Source organism: Pholis gunnellus, assembly GCF_910591455.1.
Source record: "Pholis gunnellus genome assembly, chromosome: 3".
Taxonomy (NCBI): domain Eukaryota; kingdom Metazoa; phylum Chordata; class Actinopteri; order Perciformes; family Pholidae; genus Pholis; species Pholis gunnellus.
Window position 1 is genome coordinate 25,007,055 of NC_136529.1, and position 19,066 is coordinate 25,026,120.

Genomic DNA, 19,066 nt, shown 5'->3' on the forward strand with positions numbered 1-19,066 from the left:
TAATTTTGTTTTTCCAACATCTTAACTCAACATGGTGCACTGACACCATGTGAAATACATTTAAATAGCAGGTCTTCTAACTTTTTAACATTTTAATTTTAAAGAACATTAATCAATGATTGATTTCACATTGAATATTTATACCACAGTTCATGTTTCTTATCCCAGAATACTTTGTCTTCAGTCTGTTAATATCAGAGAATGCTCCAACACCTCAAACACTGCAGAAGGTCTTCATCTCTACAACGTTGTCTGTGCTCCTCATTAAAACTAACAAGTCAGTACAAGTGTTTGATGGAACAGTTAAAGGCCTGTGGGGCATATGGAGAGTGTTATTTATTGAGTGGGCTCCAATAGTTTTGGATGATTGTATGTGTTATCCAGACATTCTGTTTGATTACGACCAGAAAGACGATGTCATCAGACTTTTGTCTTAATGTTTTGACAAAAGAATGTTGATTGCAATCAACATCGTCCTCATGCAAACAGTAGAAAATCCAAGAATAAAATATTAAAATAATTCAACTATTACACAGCTCACCTGTAGCCAGTGAGACTGCTTTCACAATGTTTGATCGTGCGTTGTTAGCAAACAATTTTTTCCACCTCTAAACTCCAGCAGGTCAGCGCTTGCTTCAGTCCTCAAGGATCCTAAAAGTCTAGACTGTTCATGATAAAGTAATTACTGATAAAAAGGCTTCTGTCTGATTCCATATGTTTCCAGTGTTGACCAGAGCCATATATCTGGCTCACTTTGGCGATAAGTCATCCCCTCCATCCTCCTTTAAATGCTTCGCTGGATGTTTGAGTGGTTGGGCGACAGGGATTTTCCACTAAAGTTATTCTGGACATTTCACATGTCTGTACAACATGTGCAGGGTTACTTTTGGTGCTTTTAACTGTAATCTTTTGTCTTTATTATTTGGGAGATCATAATTGTACTTTGATTAATCACACAGCCTCCATTCAAGAAAGTCAAACTGTCTTATTCAAGAAAGATTCAATCTTATCACTTTTATTGATGGTAGCTCCTCTAGGTTTGTGCAGGACGTCCCGTGTTGTGCTAGGTCGCGCTAACATTCTCTCTGACCAATCAGTGATCTGCAGTTTCTTAATTCAACCTTCTAGTATCGGCTCAGCTCCCTTGGAACTTCATATGAGGTGGTGACAAAAAAGTATCGGATTACCGGGTACGATATACAACTTTTGCCGATGGAAAACCAAAGAAGAGCGAGTCGAGTTGAGTAGAGACATGCATTAGATTTACATCGGGTCTCGACATTAATGCTTCCCCAGGGAGAAGTAAACTCTGTGCTCAGTCAAGAGAAAGGCCTCGTGCAGTTAAACGATCTGGCAAGAGATCCATAAATGTGATCTTTATTAGGGGCCGATATTCAGTAAAAATATGGGATCAGGAGATCAGCGTGTTGAAACTGTTAGCAGCCGGTTGGCAGCACAGTCCTGCTTGGCTAAATAAAGGAGCTAACAGCTAACATTAACCAAGGTTGCATTGAGTTACATTATGATGCGTTCAAGCTCCAAACAGTAAAAATTTGTATTAGGAAAAAGGTAAATTAAAATGCTATCATGATGTGTTCAAATGTAATATTGTAGAATTTAGAAACACAAAATAATGTGTTCTGTTATCAGTGGATCATTTGCTTTAAGAGGCAAATGCAGAGATTAACTTCAGTGATGTTCAGTCCATGAATCCCACCAATGACCAAATGGAAACAGTCTTGTCACCAAGCCACACTCTTATTGCCCAGTCTGTTCAAACGTTTGGCTGGTTAGCACTGGGTGTCAGATACCAGCTTAGTGTACTGTATAAAATATGAAAAAATGACATCACAATTAGCTGAAGCCTACGATGTCTCCAGTGTCTTGTTTTGACCGACCAACAGTCCAAAACCCAGAAATGTTCAGTCTACGTGCTCAACACAAAGATTTAGCTGAAATAACAGAAGGTTTGGCTAATGTGCTTGACAATTGACACGAAGGATTCATCAATTCTCAAAATAGTTACCGATTACCGCTGTATCTGCAAAATAAAGTAGTTTGAAATCCTTAAGTAGTTTCTTTTCTCTATTTTAATTAGGTTTTGGGGCAGACTGATGTGCAGTACAGCGTCAGTAGAAATGGTACAGTATTTTTATTTTTTTTCAGTCGATGAATCATACTGGGAACAGTAGTCTACTCTGTCTTCTCCCGGCTACAGTTACAGTTCATCTATATTATTGTTTGTGGTTAAAGTCAATGCGTTTTTCATGTGTTTGTGGAGGCAGGGGAATTCTGGGAAGTTCCCATGTTAATGTAATTATGTCTCTTTAATAGGACATTGTGGTCACGAATGTTTCCCTCTGTGCTAATTGTGATGAGGAGAACGCTGCTGTCTCCTCAGCAGCAGACTCCATCTGGATAAAGTCTCTTTTTATTGGAGCGCTCTTCAAAAAGCTCTCGCTTTAAGATCGCTACTGGCTGAAATAACATCGTCTGTCTGTCTCTCATTTCTACTCTCCTGTCTGTCTTTGTGCCTCTATTAACGCTACAGCATACACTTAACACACATTCTGATGCGTTTACACCAGAACCCTACATTTTATGCAGTACAGTTACAGTTACTTGGAATAGACGAGGGCACACGTAACTTCATTTATTTAAGATGTTAACTGTCGTTGGCTCCATTGAGTTGCTTGCAGCAGAAGCTTGTAATTGTTCGGGGTGTTTATTTCTGCAGAATATTGAACCACCATAGCAGTTGTCCAGACACTGTTGTTGATGTTGTTGTTATATGACCATGTTTGTGTGATACAGTAAACTTCAATCAGTACATTATTTTTTGCTTTATGCATTTATTAGGTGAGTTTAAGCAGACAAACAGGGCTGCCGAGATGGCTGGAAATGCGTTAACGTCAATATTTTAAAGGTGCAATATACGTAATTTAGTACATTAATATAGCAGCAAACAACTAGTTGCTATGGAAAGGTATAGTGGAGGAAAATGTATTGTTTAGATTAATAAATTAAAAGGTAGAAAATTAGTAGCTCTACGGACAAACGTGTGTTGCATCACGTCAGCTAGTTCCTCAATGATGCGCCATATCTGTGACGATGTTTTCTGACAATGAATTACAGTCAACGTTTCTTTCATAAGTGCAGTTGGTGCGTTTAGTGTGAAGCTAACTAGTTAGCGTTAATTTACACTCAAACTAAAGATTCAATCTCTGTTCATCTGGGGCAGGCGGCTGGTTTTATGTCCATGAAACTTTTACTGCTTCACACTTTTCGTAATTGTCAGCACATTATTTATCTGAATGAAAGAACTGTAATGAATTGATTTAAAGTGTTTTGAAACAGATTCAACTGGCTTCAGTTTAAAAACACAAGTTTTAAATCAAAGTTTATATTAGTTTACAGATATAGTTTTACTTCTTTTACTTTTCTACTTTCATTTGACTATTTTGATGCTGCCAGTTACATCTAGACTCTGTTTCTCACACACACACACTCTCACACACACACACACACATTAATCATAGGGCAGGTTTTTCCGCTCCAGAGCCAGACAACAGTTGGCTCGTCGTCGTCGTTTACTCATTTTTCATGTCAGTCTTTTCCCCACAGAAAGCATCACTGCTGGGATTCTCTCTCATGAACAAACAGGCCTTTCAGTCTTTGCCTCTAAACATTTTAATTTCATTGGCCTCATTTAGCCTCAGCGCTGCTCTGGATGAGTTGGTGGTGTTTGTTTCAGTTGTGTGTGTGTGTGTGTGTGTGTTTTTGGACAGTGAAGGTGTGTTGAGTGAGCGCTGACAGACTAAATGTCCAATTTTCTCCAGCTTTGGAGAGTTTGTTGCTGTGATTTTGGCGTCCTGAAGAGTGTGATTTTACTTTGAAGGCGTCTGCAGCAGTCTGAGGAGACTTTGTACCTCATTAGGTGTTTGGGTTTGTTTGCAATAACCGAGCAGGTTTAGGTAACAAAACTACTTGGTTAGGGTTAGAATAAAGGTCATGGTTTGGGTTTAGATAAGTGACCACTAAGTGGTCACCAGACTGTAACTAAGAAGTGGACGTAGTCATCGTGACATGTCCCATTGGTTTGTGGACTGACATTTTGAAGCCTTGAGTTTGGCGTTTCGGCCATCGCCATCTTGGATTACAGCCGTTGCCCTCTGTTTTTTTTTCCACCCGGTGAATGAAAGTGACCCTAAAGCGTACTCTGCTTTATGGTCTGTTTGACTCTAAATGGACCATCATTTACTAAATGAACATCATGCTGTATTGAAGAAGACTTGAAACTAGAGATTGAGACCATAAACTCATGTTTACAATGTTTGCTGAGGTAATAAATCAAGAGAGAAGTAGAGTCATTTTCTCATAGACTTCTATACAACCAGAGGAGTCGCCCCCTGATGGACATTAGAGAGAATGCAGGTTTAGGACACTTCCATATTGGCTTCACTATTCAGAACCGGAGGTGGCCTCCTGGCTGCACCGGAAACATTTCTAAATTTACAGAAGGGTGTCGATTCTGTTTTTATAAAATATTTGTTCTGATAGTAAGTCGCCTTGATATCCCTGTAGGTAAACACTAAATGATATCTGACTGCCACACATTTATCCTCACCGGTCACATGACCCTCTTGTTCGTCAGGACTCCTCTGTAGCTTTTTGACGGGACGTTTGAGATTTAAATGACCTCTCTACTTGTTTGGATGGATTTGCGCGTTATGTATTTTTAAAAGGCTTTCAAAAGAAAATGCTCACATACTTCTTCCTGGAAAGTGAATCAGAATTAGAAGCAGATTGATATTTCAGTAGCCTTGGAATCATTAGTGAGTTGTGAAGTGATCGATGAGGTTTTTCGGTTGTCCAATCAGAAGAGCGGCTGAGAGCGAGGCCCTCTCTGCTTAATGACTCTACCATTGCCCACTTTGTCCTCGGTTTATTCTCTGGAAACCCGAGCTCCCTCCTCGCCTCCTCTGCCTCTTTCGCTGGCCTCTCACCAGCTTCTTCCAGCCTCACAGCATAATCAAGGTCCTTCACTGCATCCACACGTCAAGTTTAAGTTTAAAATGGAAAGCCATGAAATCCCAATGTTTCTCCCAACGTGTCTTTGATGGAAAATATTTCTGACACTCTGGGCATCACATTCCTAATTATCGTCAAACTGGAGTTCAGCTAGATTTACTCTCATTTAGCTCCAAGCCAAGTTTGAAAATGAAACCCCGTCAGCTGTCAGAGTGAAGTCTATTCATTATGATGGGTCAGATTGGATTATGAACTTCACCAACGTCAGGTCTGATACCAATCTATGTTTAAAGAGCACTAAACTACGATGTTAAATCATATTAATTATGTACAAATACCTCAAATGAACCCTGTTCTTTTTCTACCAACAGGTCTGTGATGCAACTATAAAGTTATTGTTATTATCATGGTGTCATGGTGTGGTGTTTGATGGGTAAGAGAGGCTGCAGAGGGGGAAGAAGGAGGAAAGGATATAAACTGAGAAAAGAGATTTGACTTTGTCGGGTTTGGATTTAAAATGTTTGAACTGCCAACAGTGACATCTGATTTATCTCCCCAGGCTGTTAAAGGGCCTTTTAAGTAGACGCGTTCCTGAGAAGCCTCAATAAATCAGCACACATCACAGATCTACAGTTTTTACCAAAAAACATATCCAGCAGCTTTTAACCTGAAGTAACTTACTGAGGCCTGATGAAGAGGAGCCAACTACCACCGGTAAAGGAGGGAAAGTGATGAGACGGACTGGTACTTATGTGGTTTAGGGAGTGTTGCATCATCACAACTACACAGAATTAAGTAGAGAAATACAGCTGCATGTGACAGAAGTATCCAAAATATGGTTATTATCTTGTATTTGAGAAACGATCCGTCAACTACTGGATTCACAGAAAATGAGTTGATCATAATCCAAGTATTTTAAGTAAAAACACCATATTGGAACAGTTGATACAAATCTAGTGTGATGCCGACTCTTACACAGCTGGTGATAATCAGACTTCAGTCTAAAGTCTGACCTGCAGCGAAGTGTTTTCCTTCACACGTCTCCACCTGACGGAGCCGTTTGTCTCATCCTGTAAAAATGTTGCCATGCCATCGCATCGGATTAATTACTACAAATTACATAATTGTAATAACGTACGATGTGATCTAACAGTCGATCACCTGCTGAGTTGTTTTACAAACATCCTGAAGCCTCTCGTCTCTTTTTATATTAAGTTACCATAAGACAGCCTCACACATTCAAAAGAATTATTTTAGCACCACAGCTTGATTTCCCTAAAGCTTAATAAGACTAACATTATTTTTCATTCTTACATTAGAAAAGCCACTCTTTATTTTGGTAAGCCCTGTATAACTCAGTCATGTGACCAGTTTCTGACTGACTGCAGAGTGACACTTGTGGCCCTTTGTGGATTGTTGGATTCTGTGTCGTGCAAATTAAGACAAAAAAAGGCTTCTGGCAACTGAATTGGGACATGATTAACGTAGAGCATCTCCTCTTATTGTTGATCAGCTTATTTTTCTGACTAACTTCTCGTTGAAAGACTCGTCTGCAGGATAAAAAGCCGGTGAAGTCGTGTACGGAGTTATGAGATGACGAGAATGAAATAGAAGATAGAGAGGAGTAAAAACAGAGGGTGAAAAGAGGTAAGAGCCCTGAAGTTAGGACCGCGTGCGTGTGCGTGTGCGTGTGCGTGTGCGTGTGCGTGTGTGTGTGCGTGTGTGTGTGTGTCTGTGTATATGTATGCGTGTGTGGGGCTGTGAGACGTGGCAGAACGAGGCCTGGCCAACCGGCAGATCTGTTCCATATGTTTCCTGGAGAAAGAGAGAGACAGGCAGCTCTCCTCCACCCCACCCGCAGCACATCAAGTCCTCGTTTAAAAGGACCAAACGGTGGAGAAGTAAACCCTCCGCAGCACTACGTCGTACTGCCGCTCGGCCTCGTTCTCTGAGGACGCTGGGTATCGGTTTCGGGTAAAGATGTATGTGAGGAAGAAGGCAGCTGGCAGGTGTTGGGTTTCTGGGAGTCAGCAGGGAGCGGGCTGCTGTTTGACAGGGGGCCTCCCAGACAGCCTGTGAGGGCAAAGAAAACACACACACACACCGTCACGTTTTCACATCGGTTCATCACATTCTTCATTCATATGTGTGTATTTTTAAAAGTTTGAATTGTTTTCGTCAGCGAGGGAAGGATGAAGAACTTTCTGTGTCCAGCATCAATGATCAGCTCCTTCCAAAATATATATGATGAATGATATATATAATGTATAAAGACCCAGTGTAATGGCCGCCTACTTTTACTGGACATCACATGAATGAAGTAGTAATACTTCTTTCAGCCCAGAGTGTTGAACCTTGAGATCGACCGATTGATCCACGCCGACTGGACGTGTTATCTGATCGTGTCCGATGGCTGCACAGCCGCCGCCATTCACCTGTGGACGTACATCAACGTTTTGCATGGAGGCTCCATACACATAAGGATGGCTACTTGTATATATATTTGTGCATGTTAATAATCTTTCGACTCTTGATCGGCTATCATCTTTTTCCTGCTCCAAACTATCGGCATTATATCGGCCTTTAAGAATCCACTACTGGTCGCTCTCTAGTTGAACCCACTGAGAATCATCACTAACTGTGAGTGTTTTAGCATCTCTCTGCTTAAGGCTTTGTTACGAAAACCCACAACATTACAGTTTTGATTCACCATCAACTCTACTTTGATAATATGTCAGTGTTGTGTTGACAGCTTGTTGTGCTGCCCCAAAGTGCACCCCTAAAAAAAAGTCAATAATAAACCCTTTAAGGTTAGGTTTAAGCCAGTCTTCGGACTCAAGTTTTACTGTTTTTTATTGATGAATCTAAACATCAGGGTCCTGTGTGCCGTCTCGTCATTAAAGGAATGGTTTGAATTAGAAGAGAGCTGGTTCGATAAGGAGCTTCTGCAGTTTGGGTAAATGACACCTTTCAGTGTCAACAACAACCTAACAATAATAACTTAACAACGTACTCTGATTAAGATACAATAGAGCAAACTCCATCAGCTGATGAAGACCGTGTGATACGGTTGAAAGCTCTGGAAAAATCTTGTTACTGGATCTTGAATTTGGGATTGTTTTGTTTTAAATAATTTACTCAACAATGAAAGTTGTCTTCAATTAAAAATCTATATTTTGTTGTTGTTTTTTGTTACTTTACCACCGGCCTTACGTCATGTTTGCCCTACCGTATGAGCAGCAAAGAAGATTTGGTGAGTTTATATTTTAGACACTTTTTTTAACAGTATTGATGGCGATACAGGACTGTAACCCTGCCAGACGCTTCAGTGTATCTTTGTTTGTTCAAGTTCAGATCCCATCAGTTCCTGAGATACCAAATCTGTCTGAAAAAGGTCTTTGTCATGAACAATCTCCGTACGTACTGTACCGTAACGCGGAAGTTCCAAAAACTGCAGTTCATCAGACGGCCACTTGAGGTTTGCTCCAAAAGCAAATCAATACACACACACACACACACACACACACACACACACACACACACACACACACACACACACACACACACACACACACACACACACACACATTCGCAGACCTCCACTGACACCAACAGAACTACCTTTAACTCTTTAGTGTGCAGTGACACCTGCTGGTTGATAAAGGAACAGCTCCACTGGACTTCAGCAGCCTTCCACAGGGAAACCACTGGTCCCAGTAACAGCATTAAGCTTGAGTGAGTGTTTTGTTGGTCTGGAAGATATCAGGGTATACAGTATTACACCATTACTATTAATATCAATATTAGTAGTAGCAGTATTACTGTTATTGTTGTTATTTTCAGTTACAATCACCCTTAAAAGAATGAGATCAGATTCATAATAAATGGAATCATTAACTTTGATTTAAAAAACAAACAAAAAACATTTAACTATAATATGATTATAACAAAACCATGTTAGTTTACATGTTAGCAGCTCTATAGCGTGTCAAAGCTATTATGAAAAATAACAATGAACATACGTATACTGTAGGTATGTGTACCTTTTAACTCACAAGATCTGTGGGGTTTGGACTGATGGTCGGACAGTACGAGGCATTTGAAGTCGTAATCTTAGACTCTGAGAACTTTTGATGGACATTTTTCACAATTTTCTGCCATTTTATAGACTACTATTGATGACTATTATTTGTAACCATTAATCTATAAAACCGTGCAGCTCCTCTAAGAATACAATCCACTTATGACTCTATTTGGTTTGAGATTCCGAGTGTTCAAACACTGTTTTGCCTTTTTAAACTCAGTTCATGTAATGTCTGTAAACTATTTAGTGTTGACGAGTCCTAATCTTCAGTAATATAATATCTTACAAACCAGCACGTTGCCCATTGATCTTTGAAGATACTTTATTTCATCCAAGCTTTGTCTCACATGTTATTCATATAGTCTGAAATCACAAGATATGACAATAATAGCTCAAATAACAAAATCAAACGTTAACTTTCCAACTCGAACCCACTTTCATTTTGACAAAAATTAACAACATACACGGGGAGGTGTTCCAGGTTTATTTAAAGACATTCTAAATAAATATAGCACCATTTCAGAGGAGAGAGCACTGGAGAAACAGGAACCTGTTTGTAGGGAGGATGCTCTTAGACGTCCCAGGTTGGGCCTTTCAATAATAACGGTAGTTCACTTGGTTGCTATAGTTCAGAAAAACAAAGTCATGTTTTGAGTTAGCATCAAGGACGATGAATAATCTTCTAAATAAAGACAATACAGACATGCAGTGAGATAATATGAAACAAGCACATGAAGACAAACGTGGGGCTTTAAAGTGACTTATTGCACTAAATAATGCAGCGTCATTCATTGACTGTACAGACTTCTGGAAGGGACGTATGTTTAAAAGGAAGTGGTTTTTCTCTGGCCATATAGTGACTCTTTATGATGATTACCATGTCTCAACTTAAAAAAGGCAAATATAATACGTAGTAAAAATGCAAAAGAGGGAAAAAGTATTTTGTTTGTTTGTTGTTTAGAAGAAGACTTAAACTTGGAAAGGTTTCTACTCAATATCTCATTAAAAGATTTTCTTTTTTTTTAACTCAAAAAGTGACCAGAGGGAGGCGCTTTATTCCTGGGAAAGTTTACACAGCAAGAGCTAAGGACAACCTCACACAATGTGAACACTGATCACGATCTACAGATGTTCATGTTATTTTGTCCTCCCCCTGTATACTGTCTTTTCGGCAGCAACATCCAGAGAGTCCATAGAGTTATTTTTGTTTTGTGTAAATTGTACCAGCATTCATCAACATGTGCTACACTTTCTAATATACATCAATATAATGCCATTTCTCTAATTTCCTGAAAACTTTAGAAATCCAGTTTCATCTTGTTTTATTTATCAGAATTATTATTCTCAACTCCTTCCTTTATAACGAGGATATCGGCAGTTCTTCATGTCTGATCCGCCTGCGACGCGTCGTCTCCTCTCTCTACTTCCTGAAGTTCCCGAGCTGAACGCCCCTCCGTCCGGTCACGCAGCGGAAGGTGGCGGGCTGGATGTCCCAGTACTTAACAGGGTTGGCGAACAGACTGATGCCCGTGTACAGGTTCTTCTTCACGCTGGCCGTGATGGGACAGAAGTCGTTGACCCCCACGCTGCTGATTTTATTGCCGTGGAGATAAATCACCTAAACAGACAAAGAGGATTTCTTTCAACAAGTTATTTTATCTGCTTTGTCAGTAAACAACCATGATTGGGAGTTCTGTTTTAAAGCTGCTTAACTGCTACCGTGGAAAGTCAGGATCACAACCTTTAGACTCGGAAAGTTGGGCATCATTTTATGACTCCAGGCTGCTGAGTGGAAGGAAACTGATGTATTTGAGATGGCTCACAACCTCACTGTACCCTTCCATTACTCATGTGACAGCAGTGTAGTATGAGCTGCACATCAAATACTAAAAGAAGACTTTATTCTTCTACTTTAGCTACACTAGGAGATAAGATCGGTGCAGTATTGGCCCTTTTCGCAGCAGCCATTTTTAAATGTCATTGAAGGGTAAACGGGTGTAATTAATAATGTTCAATTTTGTGCATCCCGGCTCTCTAGACTGGCTGCGACGTACTAAATAGAACGGGACCATAATTGATTTTAAACAATAGCACCTTTGTTTACTTTGCTGTGACATGTCCAATGGCTGCTGTGGGCCTATTGGCGGTAATGCAGGTGCTGGACCAGACTTTAGTGGTTAAAAAAAGGGAACTGATCCCACCTGGATTTAGACTATATACGTTCTACGATGATGAACCACCCGATAGAATGATATGATGGATAAAAGCTGCTGAAAGGAGTTTTCTTTGACGGGTGTCTGGACTCAGTCTTAGAAACCAGATGAGAACTCGGACATCTGGAAGGGGTTTGGAGTAATAAACATCTTCTCCTCTGCAGTGAGATGAAGATTGATTAAGAGGAGTCAATTGAGGTGGTTCAGTCATGTGATCATGATGCCTCCCTGAAGAGGTTTTGGACTTGTACATGGAAGAAGAGACATACTCTGTGATGAGCTGGAGGACATGGCCATGGAGAAGGAGGTCTGTGCTACATCGCTAGTTAGCCTTCTAAAGAACATTTGAAATGTTCATTTCTTTGCGTCCAGCACAGAGATGGGTCCATGTCATGTTTAGCTTAGCTTTGCATTAATAGATAATCTACCTCCAAAGCTGTCTGATTTGTATAACTAGAAATATTAAAAGGAGAAGTTAGCGTTGGAGCGGTTTGATGACAACAACACGCAGCATCTCAGAAGTTCTTTCTCATAGGGCGCCAGCTTTGAGCCATTTCCTGCTACACCCAACAGATGAACTTCAGTCTCACCTGGAGGTAGCGCAGGGAGTTGAGGCTCGGTGGGACCTTTTTCAGACGGTTGTTGTCCAGGTGGATTTCACGGACGCTTGGAATATTGGCTAAGCTGCCATTTTCTACGTACTTGATCTGGTTAAAACCGAGTCTTAGCCTGCAAAAATGGCAAAACATAGTTGACAGGTACACTAGCAGCACTATTAAATATGAATCATCAACTCCAACATCAAAGTGTCATAAAACATCAAATGAACTTGTAGTTTTGAAGAAGTCTTAATCTGAACAACAGTCTGTTTCTAGGATAAAATGTGACTGGTTTTCACCTCTTGAGGTTTTTATATCTGATGAAGTCTTCTATTTCCACCTTGGCGATCTTGTTGTAGTCCAGGCTCAGCTCTGTGATGGAGGTTGGGAGGTCTGGGAGATACAAAACACACCAAACATAACCAATGTAAAAGGTGGATTAAACACACTTTTACTTGATTACTTGCTGATGTTACCAGCGTTGTAGCACTGTAGGTCCGGCGTTGTTATACTGTAGGTGGTTGACTGGACGTGAAAGAAGAGTTAAAATAAGCGTAACATGACGTGAGTGATGTTCTACCTTTTGGCACAGCAGTGAGTTTGGCCTCTGCCATACCGATGTACAGGGTCGACAAGCCGTTAAAAGCTCCCAGTCCAATCCCACTGTTGGCCAGAGGGTTGGCGCCCAGCTCTGTTGGGACGAGCACAAAACATCTGGTTTAATTATTAAAAATCCATAATCCATCTCCTAATTACAGTAGAGAACATACATCAGTTTGAGGACTTGGTGGCCTGGTGAAGTTTCAAACCAAAGTTTGTTCAGTACTTCTCTCTGGTTAAATAATTATTAAATGAAATGAATAGTTAACTGCTGCAGCGTTTGCCTGCAGACCTCTTCTTGGCAAAGGACGGCACACATCTGGCCTGTGAGAGAATTGATCATTGCTAATCAGATATGGGATTGAAACGAGGTCTTGCCCAGCACGTGGAGTTTCCTCAGGCCTTTGAACGCATCCTTCTGGATCCTGGTGATCTTGTTTTCATGGAAGCGGAGCTCGATAATATTGGGAGGCAGGTTCGCGGGGATCTCGGTGAGCAGGTTGTAGGAGAGGTACAGCAGTCTGAGATGGTCCATGTTTCTGAAGGCCTTGGGGTGAATCTTGGAGATCTTGTTGTTGATCAGAAACAGGCCCTGATGTGGAGAAAGGAAGGTGAATAAAACAGTTGTTTGTTGCTGCATTTCTTACTGCAGGTGTAAGAATGGAATTTTTGTCAAACTGCTGTTTCCAAGGTCCAGAATGAACTAATGAACAAGCTAGATAGAAGAAGATAAAGATAGACAATATGAAAGGTTTGTTCTGACATCATTATTGACAAATTCTCTAAAAAAAAAAAAAAACTCTGAAATGTATCTACAAAAAGGTAGTCCTCAAGCCGTGGGTCGAGATACTAACATTATGAGGGTGAATTCTAATGAGCCTGCATGTCACGGAGCAAGGGGAGACAAATCTGAACGGCTGGTTGAATCGCATGTTTTCTGATTCAGGCAGCCTACAAAGAAACTGACTGTTTTTTTTTATTTCACAGTTTGTGGACAGGTAGGAACTCTAGATACCCAAATGTATGTGCACAAGCGTATGTCCCCTTTAAACGCACCGCCCAACACTTGATGACGAGCCGCTGTATTGGCACAAAGCTGCAGATTGTTCTCACTTTGTTTGCTTTGGTACAGCGGAGGATCCAGAGTTTTAGGCCTTGATTTGGTTTATTCCCAACAGGAAGAAGATCAGCGAGATCAAAGATGAACCCTCTGTAACCGCCCCTTCTCCTTCACTGGGAGTAAGTACAGATGGAGTGTAATCTCACGAGGCTGCAGGCTACATTTGGACTGAATTAGTGAGCTTTAAAAGCTACAAGAAGATATTATCAATTACTTGTACCGTGAGTCTGTTGTTACGCATCTAAAGTTCTCAACCAAATCTAAGCATTTTGTAGATGGAAGTCATTGGTTAGACGCTGGATCTGATGTCGTGCTCTGAAATGTTTACACTTGTGCAGTTGCAGTAGACGGTGGCTGTGAACAGGCTGCGTTCTTTCCAGAGAAATCTGCTGATTTTCTTGTTGATTTTGGCTCGAGAGATGCAAATGTTGAGAGTAGGAAAAACCCGGAATAATTACAATTCTTATCTTTCATGATTCTGAATCGATTCACAGATGTTGAATGAAATGTGGAAATACTCGGACACGGACCGCATATGACTTGTGTTACAAGCACTAGAAAGACAAGGTGACGTTTTAAGTCTGTTTCCTTTTGTTATACGTGCATACTATCAGGGATCGTGTGGTGAGCTCTGAGTGCTGCTAAAGCACGGTTGAGCTACACTCAATTATGTTTCTCAATCAAGCGGTAACTTCTGGTTCCGAAAAGTGAAGCCAATGCTGAAGTGCCTTAAACCTGCATTCTCTCTACCGGCCATCAGGGGGCGACTCCTCTAGTTGTATAGAAGTCTATGAGAAAATGACTCTACTTCTCTCTTGATTTATTACCTCAGTAAACATTGTAAACACGAGTTTATGGTCTCAATCTCTAGTTTCAAGTCTTCTTCAATACAGTATGATCTGAGGCGGGGCTACCTTGTTCTTTTTTTTCCTCTCAGGTCACATCTTCAACTAGTCACTTCTCGTCACATGGTACTTGGTAAGACTTCCTTAGTGGTTTTTAATTGGTCAAAATTTGAGTCCAGACACAGCAAAATGAAACCATAGTGAACTATGCGGATGTGTGGACCCCCATTGTTTGTCACAGCGGGTCGTTTTAATTGGTGGGAGAAAGATTGACACTAATCATCCCAGAGATTAGATCATAAGTACAAACACTGCCTGATACAGTAACTTAACGACATGACTGTGTGCAGGATAAACCGGCCCTGAAGCTTTCTCTTACGTAAAGCTTGTGGAGGCCTTTAAAGTCGTTCTCCTTGATCTCAGTGATGTCATTGTTTTGGAGGTCTAGTATCACAGTGTCTTCAGGAATCTTCTCAGGAACAGAGATCTCACCTGTCGGCAGGAACACAAACGCCTCATTAAAGACCAGCAAGTTGGAGCAAAAGTGATGAAAATCAGAGCTCATGCAGCACCAATGTGAGATGCACAAGAGAAGAAGTAGTTGAGTTTTACGATTATTTACATGAAGTAGACTTCAAAGTATTTTGGAGTATTAAAACACAGACTAACACATTACTGGTTCTAGTTTGTTCTTTTCATGGTATATGTAGACAAGAAGAAAAATATAGAACTCTAAACTTTCACTGATAATCTTGAATGGTGAGCTTTATAGTTTCTAATTAGATGAAAGAACAAGCCTTTATAAAACCCTGTGTTTACAGTAACATGTGGATCCAGATGTGTTCATAGTGTGTGTTCTCATCGGGGGGGTCGTGACATTCCGGTATTGGTGATAACCATGATATTTAAGAAATGAAATACTGACATAATGTTAATAATAGCCATATGATAATATTGTGTAAATAATCCATAATATCATACTGATGCTGATCAATCATACAGTTATGGTTACTGACTTTCTCTTCACCTCCCTTCACTTCACAAAGAATTAGACAAAACTAAGCTAAAGATGAATTTGACAGACAGCATTATTTTTTTCTTCACAATCTTCTCCGTATGTCGCGATAATATCGTTTTTGTGAGTTTCTTTTGGACACAAACATAAAGTGACGGCCCTCGTTCTCACCCTGGTCTGAGCACTGCACCACTCGGGGTGAGCAACGGCAATCAGACGGACAGTTGTCGTCATAATCGGCATCATCATCATCATCTTCATCACTGTCAACGGCATCGTCCTCATCGCTCGAATCAGCCATCATGATGTCATAGTTTCTCATGAAGTCCAAGGCATTGATTGACTGGTAGGGTTTGGCGTTGCCGAGCGCCAGCAGGCAAAGCAGGAGGAAGACCCTCATGTTTTAATACCAGGAGGAGGAAGAGCTGTGGGAGGAGACGGAGGTTTAGATCTAAAACTAATAGACGAGGCTAGACTGTGATGTCATCATGGCACTGAGGAAATAACCCGTTCAAGCTGTGAAATTATTTTTCTTTGTTTTTTCTCCAGAGAATGATGTCTTTGTGTGCATTCAGGAAAAAAACAACTTTCTATGTTTCTAGAGAGAACAGAATCTATTTTGTATCTGTGTTAACCCCTTCAGTGATGACCATCGTTTTCAGAGGTCTTTATTGGCGCAACATTAAGCAGCACTACAACAGGACCCGATTAGACTGGATTTAATTAGGACGCAGCTCGACTTGAGTCTCGGGTTGGTCTCAGTTGATAGGAGCCAAGTGAAGCCGTCTTTATTGTGCACACACAAACTCACAGCGCCATTTAAATGCAGCTTCACATGAAGATGAACCCTAATCACCCTTTTCCCTTGCTTTAAATAGTGTAAAGTCCTTCCAAAGTTCTTAATAACTAGTAACAAGTTTCAAATTAGTGATTTACTTTCACCCTTTAAACTCAGCTAGTTAAGCATTGTGATTATAATGTGTCACCTCCTTCTCTGTACGCTTCAACTCATTTTAAGTCTTTCATTATTCCTTCTCTTCATACTCCTTCAGCTGCTCCTTTGTTTAACAGCCAGCAATCAGTGTTGGCAACTAGTAAACTACAGCTTATTAAACTAGTAGTTAAAATATATTTTGCAGTAGCTTGCTGGTAGTTCAACTACATTCATATTTGCACAGTGATCCAGGTGGTTGAATTACTATTTATGTCATATTTTAGTAGTTAACTACTGAAACTACAAATAATGTTTGGCCACAAACGGAAACGCCCCGCTGCCTTTATCTGTCAATGTATTCTGTATATTGTCAATATGATCATTTGTTTACAAAGTAGGTTGAACTACTTTTTCTAAGTAGCTTTAGTGAACCAAACTATATTTCAACCAGAGGTAGGTCTGCTGTAGTTCAACTTCATCCAGTTTGAAGTACTTGGTAGCTTGTAAAACTATTCTTAAAGTAGCTTCCCCAATTCTGCCAGAAACACCGTTCATCAATCAATATAGCTCAGTAATCCCACCGCAACGTCTTCAGACACTGCATCCTCTAGTTACTATTGATGCATAACAAGTAGTCAATACTTTAATGTTGTAGCTAGTTGATTTCAACTACTTCATATACTTTTGGGTAGTTGAATCTGTAATGCATTATATGTTATCTGACCGCATGTTTTGTATGTCAAATCGTAATCTGAAAAGTAACCAGTGAGTGTATATCTAAGTAGTTAGAGTACTTTAGCAGACTTACTATCAACATTCTAGAGTGTATAAAACTGGAGTAACAGTACTAATGTCCCCTCAGATCCACCAGTTGCGTGTTCGTTTTACAGCCCTCACATAACCTAATCCAGGAAGTTATTGTTAAAACAGTGTGCGGTGAAAGGACACGCTGAGCTCCTCCACTGATCGCTTTCAATGAGTGCTGCTGGTTTTTCTATCAGTGTTTCCACGAAAATCTGAAAAAGCTCCCCTGGAAATGAGTTCTTGCAGCCAATATAAATGTTTCTCAGCTGTCACCTATTCGGCATCTGTGGTGATTCACAGGATGATTTACACGTTTTCCTCTATTCCACATTCACACAGCCAGCAGAGAGAGGCCGAGGTCGCCTGGTTGGCTGCGTGCTTCAAGTAATCTTCAAACCTTCAGTCGTCCCACAAATATGTGGTGGTGGTCGAGCATCCTGCTGCAGCAGCAAATAGCGTTCAGCAGCCGAGACCCTTCCTCTGCACCCAGACTCCTTTGTTCCTCATCTGCACATTCAGCACAAACGAGGCTTTTCTTTATGTGTGTTTTGCAAATTAGCTCGGTGGGTTTTGCATTTGAACAACTTGGCAGTAAGTTGGAGATATTTCACTTGTTTATTGTTTTTTCCTGTCGCTTACTCAAACACGCGTTGAGAACTGATCCAATAAATCTGAATCCTCTCCGGTCAGACTGGTGAAGGTAAAGTGCTTTTGTTTACAGTCTGAATTATAATCAGTTCTCTGGAGGTTTTTTATTTAATAAAACAGCCTTTGTCCCCTCTGATCCCTGCAGTCTCACATGTATGTCCCTACCACTTGTGGCTGCAGCTGTGGATTACTTTTTTATAAATCTATAAAATGTCAGATAATAGTCAAAAATGTCCATCCTAGTTAAATAGAGCTGAAGTCAACACGTCTTGTTTATGTCCTCTGGAACCAGAGAACATTAATTTTTTAGAATTGACAATTACTGATAGCTACATTTCTGTTGATCAACTACTGGATTCATTGTTTCTGAACTTTCATACTAGTGGAAAATGTTTCTGCTTTGTACTGACTTTGGAAATTTGAGGTCATTAAGACACATTTCCCTCATGTGTTTGTTGCATTTACAATTTGTAATAAACTGTTCTCCATAATCTCCAAAATTACTTTTGCATTTCTGTCAAATAAGAGCTTCCTGAATTTAAACCCCAGAAAGGAAACACATGAACGACCCGAGCATTCAATATAAAACTCAACCATTAAACATCAACTTTTTGCACATCATGTAGTTCACTGTAAAGATGATCCACAGACTTCCACATTCCTGTAAATTGTTCTTGTGGTCTGAAGCTTGCATGCAAATCAAACTCACTCAGAAATAAGTACATTTGAAATATTCTCTGTTAAAATACAATACAGACCAAGATCAGCTGGTAAAATGTTCATTTTCAGACATTTGCAGCCGCTGAAATACAGGAGAAGTCTTGTAAACTGACAACTCAGAGATGGTGCATCGTCTGAAAATATCATGCCAGATTGACTAGTTAAAGACTTAAAAAGATGAGTTTAGTTTTTTGGTTAATAAATAATGGGTGTGTCCTACCTCAGCCGTCAGGTGTGTTTGTGTCCTGGTTTAAACCCCCACAGTGAGCAGAGCAGCAGCAGCAGGGTCCAGCTGGAGGGCTGAGAGTTGAATCCTCAGTCAATACATTCCCAGTGAACGGAGAACAGCATCACCCTCTCTCACCAGAAATAAAAAAACTGCCCCCAGAACACCCCCACCGACGGAAAACCACCGCTGTTCGGGTGAGAGGTTCAGTTTCAGTTGAGAGCTGT

At 40.5% G+C, this 19,066-nt stretch overlaps 2 protein-coding genes across 2 annotated transcripts in view; one reads left to right on the forward strand and one right to left on the reverse strand.

Moving 5' to 3' along the window:
• The window catches only part of cenpp (centromere protein P), a 75,336-nt gene that overhangs the window by 28,347 nt on the left and 27,923 nt on the right, over positions 1-19,066 (forward strand). The gene's annotated exons all lie outside the window — the stretch shown is intronic.
• Positions 9,512-18,994, reverse strand: aspn (asporin (LRR class 1)). Its single transcript, XM_079185290.1, has 8 exons — positions 18,834-18,994; positions 15,679-15,932; positions 14,872-14,984; positions 12,906-13,119; positions 12,508-12,618; positions 12,227-12,320; positions 11,919-12,057; positions 9,512-10,733 (listed from the first exon to the last, which is right to left on the reverse strand). Exons 2-8 carry the CDS (start codon positions 15,905-15,907, stop codon positions 10,536-10,538), a joined length of 1,098 nt encoding a protein of 365 aa, XP_079041416.1. The 5' UTR covers positions 15,908-15,932; positions 18,834-18,994; the 3' UTR covers positions 9,512-10,535.

What these genes read in the sequence shown, in the direction of transcription:
- aspn (XM_079185290.1), bottom strand. Translation starts at nt 15,907, where the DNA reads ATGAGGGTCTTCCTCCTGCTTTGCCTGCTGGCGCTCGGCAACGCCAAA. An exon ending in AGATATAAAAACCTCAAGAG is followed by an intron (nt 12,058 to 12,226) that starts GTGAAAACCAGT and finishes CCATTTTTGCAG; the next exon opens with GCTAAGACTCGGTTTTAACC. An exon ending in ACTCCCTGCGCTACCTCCAG is followed by an intron (nt 10,734 to 11,918) that starts GTGAGACTGAAG and finishes TTGTCTGTTTAG; the next exon opens with GTGATTTATCTCCACGGCAA.